We start from the raw sequence: 16,213 nt of genomic DNA, 5'->3' as shown, positions 1-16,213 counted from the left end.
GGGTCCCACAGAGAAAACGCGAGGCCCACAACCAAGGTGGGGTCATCCGGAGGGTGCGAGACGACAAGCTACGGACGGAGACTGGGTGGGGCAGTGGTCCCCACGCCACGTACCAGGGGTGGTAAGTGGGGCACGTGGCGCGGACCCTACCTGACTGTTGAACGCGTTTCGACCCTTGGTTGGGTGGTTGTTCTTGTCCAGAGGTACCGTGGGCCCCACCGTGGGAATAACTGGCTGCGCGGTTTTGAACTGCTTACGACGGGTTTACCCATAACAAACCATTTCGCTTGCGGTCGGTGGCCCCCATCGGCTCGTCAACTGCCCCACCTACTCTTGGTAAAAACTCGATGGTCCTTCCGATCCCCCCATCGGACGGTGAGGAATGGTGAGTGAGGCCAGCTGGAGACAACCGGGTGACGGACACCAAATAAATCGGGTTTCGCGAATCTCCAAGTTATTATTCTCTTGTATCGAGACATCTTTCATGATGAGCTACCCTCGACGGAACCCACTGCGCAACCGACCATTGCGCATGTAGTCCTTGGCCGATGTGGGTCCCGATTGTGGAGCCATGGCAAGGGAGGAGTAACGGAAGGGCAATAGCTACCTTGCAACCACTTTGTATATGTAAACGGGTACTTACATACGTACCCATTCATACGCTTATTTTTCCATATGCCTTGTGACTGACGAGAGTGTATGATAACATCTCAGCGAGGCATTCATGCAAATACGTGTGCGGCGTCCCTGTATCCATCTCGCGCGACCTATCTAGGCTTGGAGGGGGCGAGCTTGATGACGAGTCCCGGGAAGACGTCGTCGGGGTCGTGGATGTGCGGGTTGCGCTCCACGATGAAGTGATCTCCGCACTCGTCGCTGATGATGTGCAGCGTCTCCCCCTCCCCTACCACGTAAAGTCTCGTCGCACGCCCGCTCGCGGAGCCTCCCGGCCCGCGCTGGCAGCTGATCCCTCGGCAACGAGCACAACAGGACCAGGGCGACGATGACAAGCGCCAGGAACCACGAGGCGGCATCGGCGACGTTGGCCAGAGGTCTCGTTTTGAGTGAAGTCATTCGAGTTTAGCTGATGGAGAGACGGAGGAGGAGTTGTGGTCGAAGGCAGTCGCCAGGTATGAACTGGAGCAGAGAATTCGGGCGGTGGGAGTTGAACTGATGCAACCACGAGAGATGGGATTCAGATGGACGGAGACGCATTTGGACTCGGATCATTGCACACATTATTCTGGGGAAGATGTCAGCCGACAAGCCCAACATTTCCGGACACAACTCAATGTCGAACATTCCAAGATGGTAACGCACCACCGCGGCTGACGATCACATCAACGCCATCATGTATTCCACAATTATCCATGACATTTTTTAAAAATATATTTTTCTTAAGTTCACTCACGTGTTAATTTGTCATCTGTCAATCCATGCGTTAGTAATATAAATCAACGTATCGTATCTGATTTCTAAGCTTAAGCTGTTAGATGGAATGACATTACTGTAAAATACTAAATTTTGATAATTTAAGAATGATGTTTTTATAGTGATTTTATTACACTATTGATCCTTATATTATAGTGCTGTTAATCATCATCTTGTACAAATCTGTCATCACCGAAAACATAATTAAAATATTAAAACTATATTTTTGTTTCTCATTTTTGTACATTTCTATACCATATTATCACATATTGTACATTCCATTCGTAAAATCGATAACATAAGTACAAATAAACTTAAATATTTCACTTTTATAACTATAAAATTTTCAATATAAAATTTTTAAATCTAAAAACTGAGATATAAAAAAAATCTAACTATAAAAAATAATATATAATTAACCCAGTCTTAATCACATGTTAAAATGATTCCAGCTAACTCAAAAACATACAACCAGAAGAGTATAATTGTATATGGAAAAATTCATAGTATCGTCACCAATCAATCACCTCATCCAACTCAAATAACCATCAACTAGGAACGTCAAAGTATCACGAAAAATAGTACACTTCATTGCTATGAAATAGAAAAAGAACAGCTAAGATGTGATAGAAAAGTAAGAAGGGGAATATGCTATACCACCAAATGTTTAAAAAGTAAAAGAAGCCCTTGAGGATTGATCGGTGACGATACTATTGGTACAAAGATTGAGAAAACAGGAAGGTGCAGCTTCGCTTTATTACCCAAAATAAATTGTTTTCTTGAGGATTGATCCATCTACATGAATTAGCAAAAAATAATTACATCCATCCTACCACCTGACATCAATTAGATAACAAAATTGGTGCATGTACAATTAGCTATCATCACTTGCACTATAATTAGAAATGGATAATACAAGAATGGATGGATACAAGCAAGAATACTGGTTCATGATCTTCAAATGCATCGTATGAACTTCTCAAGCAGCTTAAAAACCTTCTGGTTTTCCGCACGATAATTAGAAATGGATAATATAAGAATGGATGGATACAAGCAAGAACATTGGTTTGTGATCTTTCAAATGCACCGATAAACTCCTCAAGCTGCTTAAAAAGCTTCTGGTTTTCTGCATGAGCTCCAACCAATAGTAAAAGAAAAAAAAACTATGAAGATCATGTGTCGTGTAAGGGGCAAAAGCTTCTAAGAGAACAACTGATGGAACAGCTTGCCAATGTTAGCCATCCACCAAAAGAGCTTGCTGCTCACTGTTCGAACAGGACCTTCTGAGTATGTACAGCCTAATTCTCATTTAACAAAACTAATCAAAGGTGACAGTTCACTATCATCCTCTTCGAGTTATCGGCTATGAAAGATTTTCTTGTGGACAATAGAGCCAAACTCGGGTGATATAAGTTTGGCTGCTCCGACCACACACTTGCGGTATGAGAAATCTTCTAGTGAACCATCCGACCTCAACAGAACAAAACATCGGGAGCCAGGATGCAATGGGCTACACCCAACCTGCAAGAGGTTAAGATATTATCTCAGAACTAGCAAGGAAAGAAGAGAAATGGTTAGCACAGACAAGCCAAAGGAACTGGAATGATGATTAATTATAAAACAATAGCAAGATACAGTAGAAGACATTGAACTGAAATTAGATTAGTCGACCTCCCATAAAGCTCTTCAATCAATATGCAATTAATCACCCATAAAGCTCTTCATTCAATTTTTTTTAACACAAAACACATATTATCAAACTCCTTTTATGAAGTTCAATGCACCAAATCCTTTAATTTTACTACCAAATCATTAATAGAAAGATTTCCAGTCACTTCATAAACTATCAAAAGATTATCTATTAATGTAGTAAAATAATAATATCAACTACCATTAGTTTTAATTTTTCATTGAGTAGACACATGGCATTTAATCCCAAAAGCCCACCAAAAGGAACTGTTCATCCTAAAGATGGAAAAATGTATAGCTTACATAAAGGGATCCATCCTCTAATCTCCCATAAGAACCTCTTGTCTAGGACATCAAATGTAGGCCAGGTAAGCTGAAATTTACTAAATAAATTCATTCATTCAGCATATATATTTTTGAAAGTAAAAAAACTATAAAAGAAAATTCTAAATTTAGTCCAAGCAATTGTTTTAAAACCAATATGGTAATTACACCAAAAAACACAATGAACACAATGAATTTGTCATTGTCATTAATTCTGAAAGTAATCCTTTATAAATTATAGCCACTAGAAAGTAACCTTTAGATGTCAGTCAAACAAATAACGGATAATGCAATTAAGCTCTAAAAAATAAATACCTTGATTTTTTGGATTCCATTTCCTATTTTTGCAGCTCTTTTGGGATGATAGTTCAAAGCCTCGATTAAAGATGAATTATCTTTCTCATCAAGAAATCCATCAATTGGGTACCTTCAAAGATGAATACCTTTTATGATAAAGAAACCTTTCATCTCCCAAATATACTAAAATCAGGCTAGCAAACTGGAACAATTATTTGAAAGATAGAATCATCAGGAGTCAGGACTAAAACAGAGGAGGAAGAAAATACTGTTACAAGGGAACAATTAATACGAGGGGAAAATAATGAACTAGCCCATTCTATTTAGAAAACTTTCAGCAGGGAATGTTATGTTTCTATTTTCATCTTCTAACTAGAAGTTAAAATGATGAGCAATGATTTGAAGTCGCATCATTAAAGTGACCATCGGTGTATTATTACAAATCATTAAAGTTAATTATCATTCCCCTGTGCACCGAACATAACCTAATCATTAAAGTTAATTATTACAAATGGCTATTATGAAGGCCCCTAATAGAAACTAACAGAAGATGGTAGCCATAACTGGCCAAGTGACCATCCGTGTAACAATAATCACGAGTTGGTGCTCATGTTGAACTATAGATCGAAAAACATTATATTAGTGTATATGATTGGAGTCATTAACACACTTTACAATGGACAACGAAGGGGATATAATGCCAGTTACTTTTTACATACCATCCAAAATACATCAAAATATTTGTTATAACGGTTATAACAGTTCATATTTGGAAACTAGACATGGATGGAGGCTTAATCCTCCAAAAGAAATCTTTTCATCCTACATAATTATCAGAAGTGGTGACTTTAACAATCCACAGAAGTTCTATTTTCACGTCAGCAGTCAATCTTCTTCTATGCAAGGTAAAACACACAGCTGAAAGCACTTCAAACTGTATTACTACATATCAGAAAATAATAGCTTTTTACCCACTACACATCCTAGCAAAGCTATATACAAGAGTGGTCACAATCACCAGAGGCATGGTTACGAAATTAGGTATTTTCTTTATGCAATAAAAATTATAAACCATTGAGATTTCTGATATCTTATTCACCATCGGTTAGCGTATTCTCCTTAAATAGAACCCCAATATTTGTCATCATCATTTTGCCATCGATGGATGATATTAACAGATAATCAAAACAAAATTAGTTTAACATAAGAAACAGTCCCTTTCAAAGGCATCAATCTCATAATGAGACATGTTGACGCAGAAAAACCACATTCCCAAGTAAAAGTTTCATAGGCTCATCTCAAACATATCTCTTACTATAGGCCTTTATTCATTTTAGTAATCCAGATAATTCCCCATTGACCCATAATGAAATCACAATAATCTCAATTAACCCTCACAATGTAAGATCTAACTTCTACAGTTTTAATTATCTATCCCAACCAACCTTCTACAACTAGCACCCAAGCATATCTTGGGGACAAGTGGTTAAAAAAAAATGTCGAATATATCTAATAGTTGTTCACACTTTTATTCTTTTTCTTTTCAGTTGTAGTACTTGTAAGCATATTTTCATATATGATTATTCAACTCGGGCCATATCAAGATATGTTCATATCCATATTTGAAAAGCAAAGTAGAGCAATATTTATGAATATGAATACATGATGGAACCTTGTTTGTCCAACCAAGTCTGGCCCAACTCAGACAAGAAAACTAAATATGGATAGATGATTGTACTCCCTTTTGTTCATAATTGAGACTCATTAAACAGAAAATACACGCAATTAATGGATGTGTGACACAGGCATATATATGCTTGACACATGTTATAGTGCCTCTACATAAGAAGAATGAGAACACTGGAATGATAAAACATCAGCATTCATCCAGATGCATTAATTGAACGCTATTAAGGAATGCACATATCTTAAATGCAGTTCATGTGATCATATGTCAGGCGTCAAGGATATCTTTTCTTAATATGCAGTCAAGCTGGATGCAAGATGCTCAAGTAAACACCTAATAGCCAATGGGCAACTGATGGCACTAGAAGGTGCCGATGTAAGAAGGATTTAGAAAAATCAATATTAGCAATGCACTAAGTGATTGCATTGTCACTGATTCAATTTCAATGAGAAAAATGTAAGGAAGATGAAAAAAATGACATTTATTTATGAAGAACAATGAACACTCTGCAGTAATCATGAACAGGCTCAATGAAGACAGGTTAAACAACAGTTCTTAGTAAAGACAAATGGGAAACTAACATAGCTAACTGAGAGGCAGGCATAGAATAAGCAGTTCTTAAGGGGAACAAGGACCATAAGTGTAAGGAATACAACAGGAAAACTAACAAAATTTTAACACACTTTTATTTCTTTCAAATGTATACTTGTATAAAATCATGAACTCTTAGCAATTATCTATCAAATTCAGAAAGACATAACTCATTAAAATCATGTAAGATTCTCTATTGTTACAATGTAAAACAAAGGAAAAAACCATCATGGCAGGTGAACCAATTTGATATAAAAAGAACTCTGCAGTTCAGTTTTATTCATCCCACAAAATTGACTGATATAAAATAACAGGAACTTTGCAACAAAAAAGCCAACTTACTTGTATAGAATTGTTCGTAATGAAGAGCACATATCTACGACATCAGTCCATGAGCTAACACTTTCTGAAGAGAATTTTGATCTTAATCCAAAAGTTAAGTGGCTTTTAGCAAGAAAATCATTGGCTGAAATTTGTTGTTGCTTGTTGTAACCTTTACAGTTGTTGGTACGAAATTTAGAAACGATTCTTTCCTTTAGGTTATCTTCATCAGAAGTCTGTGGGTCAATTGTCTCTTTAGCACCATCAAAATTGGTGGAATACTTTGGTTGCTGCTTCCACTTGGCAGGGACAGTTTGATTAGCAGCCATGCAAACTTCACCATCACCCTGCTGTAACTCAGCTTTAATGCTGTGCAAATTTTTATATATACCCTCACCTCTAGTTAGGTTATGAACCTGAAAATTTTATAAAGATTGATCAATAAAAACTGCTGCCTAGAAAACTCGAAGCAAAAACAAGAAGAATCAACCAATCAATTCAAAAATGGCTTTCTATATATTTCAAGCCAATTAAAAAACCATGCAGATGTAAACCATTTTGAGATAAACATGGTTACACTGGAGGCCCTAAACACCCAATTAAGGCATTTAATTTGACTTTAGACAAAAGGCAAAGTAACAACTGCATAGATCATACTTATAGATCTAACCATGAAAAATTGCAGCTTGAGTACATTTCTGTTGTTTTAACGTTTATCATCATCCTACAATTGGTATCTTAATGCATACAAAGATCTCTTTGAATAGGAAACTATCCATAGAGTGCAAATTTTATGTTCATAGATTTCTCCCACCAATATGGATGATTAAAAAAACCAGGACTATCTGATGGGATATGATTAACTAAATAATTATATCAAAAACAGTTTGATTTTCCACATCATGTGTGATTCGCATGCAACGACTTGAGTTTTGGGCCATGAATTGCTTTACCTAGCAACAAAACTTTCTACTCACTAATTAAAGATACTTGAGAAGTCTAGAACAATATAATTGAAATGAAAACTTCATGAAACAAAAGGTAGAAGATTCAAAGTATATGGATCAGATATATTAACAAATATGAAATCATTTGAATATGAGTGTCTGTGGCAGTGGTCAATAATCTTCTGACTTCAATAACAGTTTTATCATAGATTGGAGTAAAACATTGTTACGAATTTGATTTTAGAACTGACATGCACCAATATAGGAAGTTGACTGAAACACATTTTTGATAGTTGGCGGTGGTACCTCTTTGTAGGTCCACCATGCAATTGTAGAGTTCAGTCAAGTGAGCATTCTCATGATGACCTAATAATCCACTAGGTACATAAACGATACTCTCTATCAGTGACTCAATATTTTCACTTCATTACATCTTGTTTGATAGACATTACAGACAATAATTTTGGTGAGGCACATGTCAGAAATTTAGTGCTTCACCAAATTTTATGAACCGACAAGCTTACATAATCACTCATTGCAAAAGTCATATAGTACTCCTAAGTCCTATGGGATCTTCTCACCAGTAAACAAAGTTGTTGACGAAAATGAAATATCGACAATAAAATGCAATTAATCAACCTAAAATGTGTAAAAACGATTTGTTTCCAACAATGAGTCACTCACCAAAATATCATTGTTATTTGCATTTCACTAAAGATCCAATAACTCAGATATAAATATAGCTATTATGTGATTTACCAATAAATGGCACATTCACAAGGTGACATTTCCACACGTTTACTTTCACATCTTTTAATAATTATCTTGCATCAAGAACTCCTTAAAGAGGGGGGTTAGATCCAATAAGGTCATGGGAGACATCATTGGATATGACAGCGAACAGAACTTCAGTAGATAAATGACACCATGAAGCCATGGCCACTAATTGTGGACCACAAAAGAGAAATGGGCGACAAGACTGAAAGAACGCAAAGGTAGTGAAACATTAAAGAAAATGATATCTGAAAAACCAAAATATACAAAACAAATATGATAAAATTCCATTTTCTGTTAAATAAAACTAGAGAAGGAAAAAAATAACAGCATCAGGCCAGAGCACACCTTTACGTTAGGACCACAATATGGATATGGTTTACTTTTCAAAAACCATGCTACCAGAAAGAGTTATCAAAGATATGAGATAGGCTATATGCCAAAATTATCGGTAGCAATTAATAAGAGTCGCACCTTTCCTGAGTAAACAATTTCAAAAGGTCCACCAGTTCCACTTGGAGCCTCCTTACCCCAAGCCACTGCATCAAGTGTACCAGATAGATGATCCATTGAGCCTTGCTTAGCAGCATTTACAAAGCAATTTACAGGATTCTGCCAATGCTCCAACAAGAGACAAACAATACTGGGATAATATAGGACGAGAAATAAATGAGTAAAAAGCCACATGAAAAAAAAAAAGTACTCACAGATAGGCATGCTTGAGCGAATGGAGATGAGATTGACATATCGTTTCTTTGCTGTCTTAGACCTTTTGTGCTTAATCCATGAAACTCCCCAGTCACTGAAAGGCAATCTGCAGCCATAAATAAGTGTCTTTTATGTATGTCCCTCCCTATATCAGCTGTTACTGACTTCAAGGACTGCAAGTTGAATAGAATACATGATAGCCTATTAAAAGTGATCACTCAGTTTAACAAATTATTCAGAAAGAAAAACAAGAGACTCACTTTTACAAAGTACTTCCATGCAGCATCTATTCCATATGTGCCAGAAATATTATAAACATTGTCAGGATGACTGCGTTGCCAGTCAATCAGGTCCATTATTGGTATACAGGCATCTTGAAGGTTACTCCAAAAACTTCCAGGTAAACATTTTTTAGACATTGTAACTCTTAGAAAAAGTTCAGAACCAGAACCTGGAAGGCTTTCACACAGTATTTCCACCTTCTCAGAAGCCCAAAAACCTGTGACACAAGATATGTATTAATTTGGCATGTCCCGTAAGTAGGAAAAAATAGGAAAACTTTGAGTAAATCAAAGATGGCATCACTTAAGTAAAGCAGGACGAACATGATTATTTACAAACATCACAAAAGCATGATCTATTAATTTCTCGATATAAATTATCTTTTTTCAATTGCTATTACCATGCAGAAATAGAATTATGAATTGAACTCAAAAACATTAACAGAAACATATAGTTTCGTTGCTTCAAATAAGGGCGACATGTCAACAACACCATGAATAGCATGTAATTCTTAACTTCATAATGTTGGCTATGTGGATCACACCTTCCAACATCTCATTTAGATAATAAGGCAGGATTCCCTCCATAGCTAATTTTTTGCGCACTGGAAGAGAAAACTTGGGTTTGAAACATCATTTCTATGTTCATGCATATAGGGACTAGACTTCAAATGACAAAGTGAAGGTGTGACCTCAGAAGAAACAATATGATGATATTTGTTCGTTACCTAGCTCTCTTCTCAAACATAGAAGGCCTGCCATCTGCTCAGATATAATAAGTGATAAGGTTAGTGTCTGCACACTTTTGACAAATAAACTATTTCTGTGCACAGTATCTTGTTATATTTTATATTTGGATATTGATCCAAATCTGGCACTTGAATCCATGATTAATGAAAATAGGAAGCGGCAAGATTAAAAATTAGTAACCTAGATGACATAAAAAAATTACTTTTATATCTGGGTTAGGAAACAAGAAAAAGGGGAGAGAGGAGGATGAGAAGGAGAAGAAAAATACAAAAGAAAAGCATATGTGGAGAAGCAAAATAGAGGAAAGGAAGACAAGGAGTGGCAGCGCAAGGTGGCGGCAGCAGAGGAAGGAGGAGAGAAGTATGGACTGGCGAACAACAACAAACAGTGCAAGGGGAATTGCCTGAGAGACAGGAGATAGAAGTGTTTTTTATTGGAGTTCAAATTTTAGAAAAAAGAGCCAAGTAATAAGCCCAGTCCAAATACTTACCGGACAATAACCCTTGTACCGCATGTACACCACCTGAAATTAGACAGTCCCTGGTCCGGTAAGCCCAACTGGTATATAATGCCTGCACCAGTGGCACCACCCCATATCGGTCCTTGGTTGGACCAGTATGGTAATGATAACATAACTGACATAAAGATGGGAACCAACACAGGGTGCGACCAAAGTAAATAAATATAAATGAGGAAACCAAAAAAATTCATGCATCATTAGTTATCTCAACGCCCCAGTATAGCTCAAAGCCAATAAAACTGCAACCTCCTCTTCCTCTTCGTCTTCTTAACATATTCAAAGATCCAAGATCAAAGAATCAAGAAATGGACAAGCTTTTGACTAGTTTAGATCGAAAAGGATATTCTTATAAGTTATAACTTATAAGGATGTTTGCCATGTACCGCACGAAACTAGGCAGACCTTATGTTCTGGTTTCTGATTGGACTGATACATACCACCTGGTTGGGTAGCAAACTTCAGAAAAGCATGCACAGGTCAACTTGCAACAGTGGAAGCATTACATATATGGGTTGGCACAGACTTGTTACTGATAACAACTGAATCTGTTGTTACTAATGAAAATTTTCTCCTTAAATATATCTACTCCATTCTGAAGTACTTGAACAGTTAAAGAGCTTAGATGGTAAATGAGAAAGCAGTTACAATTTCAGTAAAGACAGATAAATAATTGAAATTATAACAGCAAATGAACAAAGTGCTAAGCTACAGCAGCTTAATGGACAAAATCATAACCTTTAATAGGTGTTTCAAGTAGAAGTGGTATCACCATATCTCTTATTGTATCCAACTGTATTAGTGATTCTGAAGTTTCAGCTGCAACTGACATACAGAAAGAGTCATCATGTTCCTTCCACTTATAAGCTGATGAACAATTCCTGTCATGTAGGCATTTTTCAAAAAACACAAGGAAAACATAACAGGTCAGTGCTTGTAAGGTAACTAGAGGGCATAATGTCAGAATGATCAGCCTGCATAAAAAGAAGGCAATACCTAGCACAACGTGTGAGATAACATTTAAGAATGATCATAATAGTCAATTCAAGTACTCTGCAACTAATGGAAATAAAAAAAGAATCTATAGAGGACATTGAACAATAAGCAAATTCTGTAATCTTGGCTTGAGTACAAGGTAAGAGTAATGAAATATTCGTATGTATCGAAAAATATATTCTACAACATATATATTTAACTTATGTCAATGAGATGAGAATGATATGGTAAAAGTAGAATTAGGTGTGGCTTCAATAAGAAATAAAATGGAGAATTGTTTAAGATTTAAATTAATTAAGGATATTGCTTTTTATAGAAAATGGCAATAAGATTCATATAGTCGATCCCAAATACCGAAAAATAGATTCCACAAACTTAATGACATCATATTATGTGCATAGTTCATGTTTGTACAAGAGAACAAATTGTACTTGTATTGTCAAACAACAAATTGATATCGACAAATTCAAACACCATATTTACACATGCCTTATAACTTTCATTGACTTAATATACAAATTAAACTGCAATATTAGTATTGCAAAAAAAAGTTCAAGATTATGATGTACACATTGCCAGGCTACATCAGATCAATTGAGTTTCATGTCTTAGTGCATCAGACTCCTAGAAATGAGGTAGTTTGGGAATAACAGTCTGAAAAAAAGTATACTAGTGAATGAAAGTCATGATGCCAAGTCACAGATGAACAACCATACCATGTTCACCAGAGCTTTCCCTCCAGTCAATTTTAGTTAAATGAATTCCAAATACTAAGTTATCTACCAAAATGCTTAAAGTTCACTTGTGATTTGGAATGATTTAGGTGCAAGAAAATCATGGTTTCACCAGGCTCTGATAAATAATGCATGTCATTAGAAGCAAGAATAGAAAATAAAATATTTTCCTTCCTGAACAATTAGATTAAATGGTTTCACCCAAGATAATATAGACGCATTTAAGAGAAACCGATAGATCTTATAATTAGATCATGTGAATCAATAAGTATTGATAGTGCACTGAGCTAGAGATACAAGATACTTTTCTAGAAACATCAAAGATTCAAATGATCTTAGATTAACTAAGGATATTACCTTATATAGAGGTAACAATTAAAAAATCCATGTCGCTTGACCTCAAATAGTTTAGAGCATCATGGCTTTGTGATTAGTGTACTATTAAAATGTTTTGTGATATATAACAGTACGTTATTCAAGCATTACTTGCATCTCAACATGTCTTCACTTAAATTGCCCAATTCAGTTATGAAAAAAACATGAAACAAGTAAGCTCAATTTACAAGCATATGGGATCAAAAATATGTGCAAATGTCAGCAAGGAAGAGGTCAGTACAAGCAGCAGATTACACAAATGAATCTTGAAATTTATTTACAAGAAAATGGAGGACAGTGCTGCAAAGAAAGCAGTGACTGACTTGCTTACAAAACATAATCTAGGAAGCATTGGATTCATCCTTTCCCTCATACAATTGTAATGTTTTATGAGTTCATTTTTGACAAGTTGCACATTTAATCTTCTCCTCAACATCTTATCCTGTAAACGCAAAAATACAAAATAATTATATCTCTTGTAAACCAAAACTATCTAGATCAAGTACACATCCACAAAAGTTCCAAAAAGTCCAATACCTTGCCCACATGAAAATGCATGATCCATGGACTAAAATTTGTCCCTTGAACATCATGGCCATCATAACTAACATTGCAACATCAGAAAAACATATGTTATTCATGAAAAGTAATAGAAGAAAACCAAATCATTTGATGAAAAAGTTGGTGAAAACCAAACACAGACAGAATCATGACAGTGATGATCAAATTGAAAAAGCAAACTCTCTCCAGATGATTCTTCACTTCCAAGGCTCCATACTCACAACCGTATCTCCAACCATGCAGTCGCTTTGAAAGAAAAAGTAAGGCAGTGTGATTTGTAGATGCATTAGACTTACAACAGTCCAACACCATCTGTGTCAAGGAAAACAAACTCATTCACAACGCAAACAAAGAGGCAACCAGAAATAGAAAATGACAAGAACTCAAAAGTTAAACATAAGTATGAGAAGTAGAAAGTATTGTTTTGCAAGACGTGAATGCACAATAATTCAGGTCAAGGCTTTAGATAGTGTTACCGATACATGTACCAAAATATTATCTGATTGGCGTGTGCCAATCAGCAAACTACATATGAATTAATCCACTAAGAAAACTAAAAAATTCTTGATGTGTCAATAAGATCAGTACATCAGTCCACCAGTTCAATAGGTATACAAGAGCACTTGAAACCAAACTTTAGCTACTAAAGCTAAAAAATGTGGACACAAATCACAATTAGTACATCTTCCTGTGACCTAAAGAAATTTAAAATTTTCAAAATTATAATGCTAATGGCATGCTTATCTGAACATTGGGCAACTCTTTAGAGAAAATGACCCATCCCATAGACATCTTTGAGATATTTAAAATACAATGTCCTCATCCTTCCCTGACAAAACATTTAACTATCATATCCTTGAACAAGATAAAGATCATTATATTGTAGTTTTAAGGCATTTCCAACATTTTTTGTTCCAAAAAGCACCTAAGTAGTGTTTGCATATTGAATTATCAATCATTTATCTCCACGGAAGTCACATCAGATATATTCCGCCCAAAGAAGTATCCGCTTATTGGTCAAAAGCATACATTGTATTCATTGGAGACTGAAGGATAACATGGTTAGCAATTACCACACTCTACTAGTGGTACAGACCTAACTGGCATGAAATAACTTTACAACATTTTTCTTATGGGTGTATCACACAACTAGTACCTCACCAAGTAAACACTAGGAATACAACTATAACAAACAAAATACGGCAAAAGGTAACTAAAAACCTACACAGGTATGCACTGCCATGCAAAGCATGAAATAAAATATAACAAAAGAGCATTAAAAAACTACTATGATAAAAAATAAGGACATCTAGACAACTCAGTGATAAGCAAATATGCTGTTATTAGCTGGAAATGTCAGAAATATATCAATGTGGAAAGCATATCATTTAGCTAAAACATTACTCAGAAAAGGAAAAAACTCAGCATCAATTTGTTCAAGTAACTAGATGTAATAAATCAGTTGAAAATATAACCTTTAATTTCATAAGCGGAGAATATTCCAAACTATTCATTGGAAACTCGAGAGATCCATATGCTGCTTCTGAAATCGAACAAGCAGCCCAAGAACCAACAGGTTCACCACCTAATCCAGTATATTCAGCATCCTTTCCATCATATGCAACACATGATTCCCCACCTTCAGTTGAATCCTCCAATATGCTATAAGAAAACTCCACAATTTGTTGACCATAAGCACTTCTAACCGTTCCATCATAAGCAAGATATAGATCACGCATGTAAAACATAAGCTTTCTTGTCAAAGTTCCAGGAAGTTCAGCATTTTCAGTGAAGAGATTAGCACGGCCACATATTGCATGGACAAAACATTCCAATGGATTTAAACCATCAAGAAAAGAAGCACCAATAACAGCATAGGAGCTTTGCCCACACGAACTTTTTGCGGCATCAGATATTCCACCATCCAATGCCTTCAGATTGTTCCACATACAGCAATTAAGTTTGCTAGGCACCGTAAAAGGTAGTGGATGTGCAAACAGTTGAAGACCCAGACATGCACCCTGTTGAATTAGTTTTACCAAGCTACCTTTGCTACCCGCATCAATCATTTCCAACATTGAATTATCCTTGTTAATAAACTGATATATTTGACTTAAAAGATCATGGTAAACATTCTTAAAAGCAGCAATAGAAACCTGGCTTACACATGTTCTTTCTGAAGCAATCTTGTATTGACTAATACAATCTAATGTATCTTCATCTTTATTCTGATTCCTCAAGATCTCCATCTCAGGTTCCAACATCAGCTGCATAACCTGGCAGGCATCCTCAGCTTCTTCCAATCCAAAATATATTTCATCCATCATTTTCCGTCGGGAATATGAATCTGATGAGAGGTAAACATCACCTAAGGAAACACTTAAACCTCTCAATGTTAAATATTCACAAAGAAGTTCCTGAGAACAACAGAGATAATCAAGAGCCTTCCTGCCATAATGTTTGAACATGGTAGTAAACAAACCAGTAGTAGTATTCTGTAGCCAAAAAGATCCTCCAAGAGAGGCCATAACTTCACCCTTACTTATCATATTTCTTGAATTTACACCAAAATCCATGGTTGGAGGAACAAGCATGCTAAATAGTTGTTCTCCAGTCCATAAAGGAATCTGAAACTTAGGAGTCTTAACAACTGCAGGTGGCGGCATTGGAAAAGGACACAGCATAGCTAATTGTTGCATATCAACTTTGTTCAAAAATTCCCGATTTGCTGTTAGCAAATATGCGGCAGTTAAGCTATCATGTGTCAGTGAAACTAAGCTTCTACCATCCTGTGCATTAAATAACTGGTGGTCTAAACTAAGCAGCTCTTGAAGCTCTACTCTACAGCCAATGGATTGTGGCACATACCCATGTAAACAGTCTCCATCAAAATCACCTAATAGTGGAGCACAGCATAATGGGTTAATTGAAATGACTGACTGAATAGGAAGGATCATCACAGACAAAGCAATAAGAGAATGTTGATGCACAGATGGAGGCCTGTTAACTAATATAATGTCCCCATTCTCCAAAGGTCTAGACACTATATCACCAACTTGAAGTTGATTGGTTTTATGAAGTGAAGTTAATTGCCCTTTGCTTCTAGTATTAAGTCCTTCCTTTCTGAGCAGATGAAGATTGCAACTCATGTTCAACTTTTCTAAATTGTATGAATTAACTTGTTCAGCAACAATCAAACTTTCAGATATATCAAACGGAATACCAATTTC

At 36.0% G+C, this 16,213-nt stretch overlaps 1 protein-coding gene across 2 annotated transcripts; it reads right to left on the bottom strand.

Annotated features, from left to right (window-relative positions):
• Positions 1-2,156: 2,156 nt before the first annotated feature.
• LOC135666611 (DNA-directed RNA polymerase IV subunit 1-like) lies at positions 2,157-16,207 on the bottom strand. 2 transcript variants are annotated; one of them, XM_065178205.1, is made up of 11 exons: positions 14,459-16,207; positions 13,126-13,295; positions 12,960-13,026; positions 12,746-12,864; positions 11,056-11,198; positions 9,030-9,268; positions 8,769-8,942; positions 8,536-8,673; positions 6,362-6,756; positions 3,760-3,871; positions 2,157-2,952 (listed from the first exon to the last, which is right to left on the bottom strand). In XM_065178205.1, exons 1-11 carry the CDS (start codon positions 16,130-16,132, stop codon positions 2,788-2,790), a joined length of 3,396 nt encoding a protein of 1,131 aa, XP_065034277.1. In that variant the 5' UTR covers positions 16,133-16,207; the 3' UTR covers positions 2,157-2,787. The 2 variants fall into 2 exon arrangements, with proteins under 2 accessions (XP_065034277.1, XP_065034278.1); XM_065178206.1 differs by lacking the exon at positions 2,157-2,952 and having other exon boundaries at positions 3,829-3,943.
• Between the last annotated feature and the right edge of the window lie 6 nt (positions 16,208-16,213).

Source organism: Musa acuminata, unplaced genomic scaffold, assembly GCF_036884655.1.
Source record: "Musa acuminata AAA Group cultivar baxijiao unplaced genomic scaffold, Cavendish_Baxijiao_AAA HiC_scaffold_1112, whole genome shotgun sequence".
NCBI lineage: Eukaryota > Viridiplantae > Streptophyta > Magnoliopsida > Zingiberales > Musaceae > Musa > Musa acuminata.
This window is presented reverse-complemented; position numbering and strand designations above follow the sequence as displayed.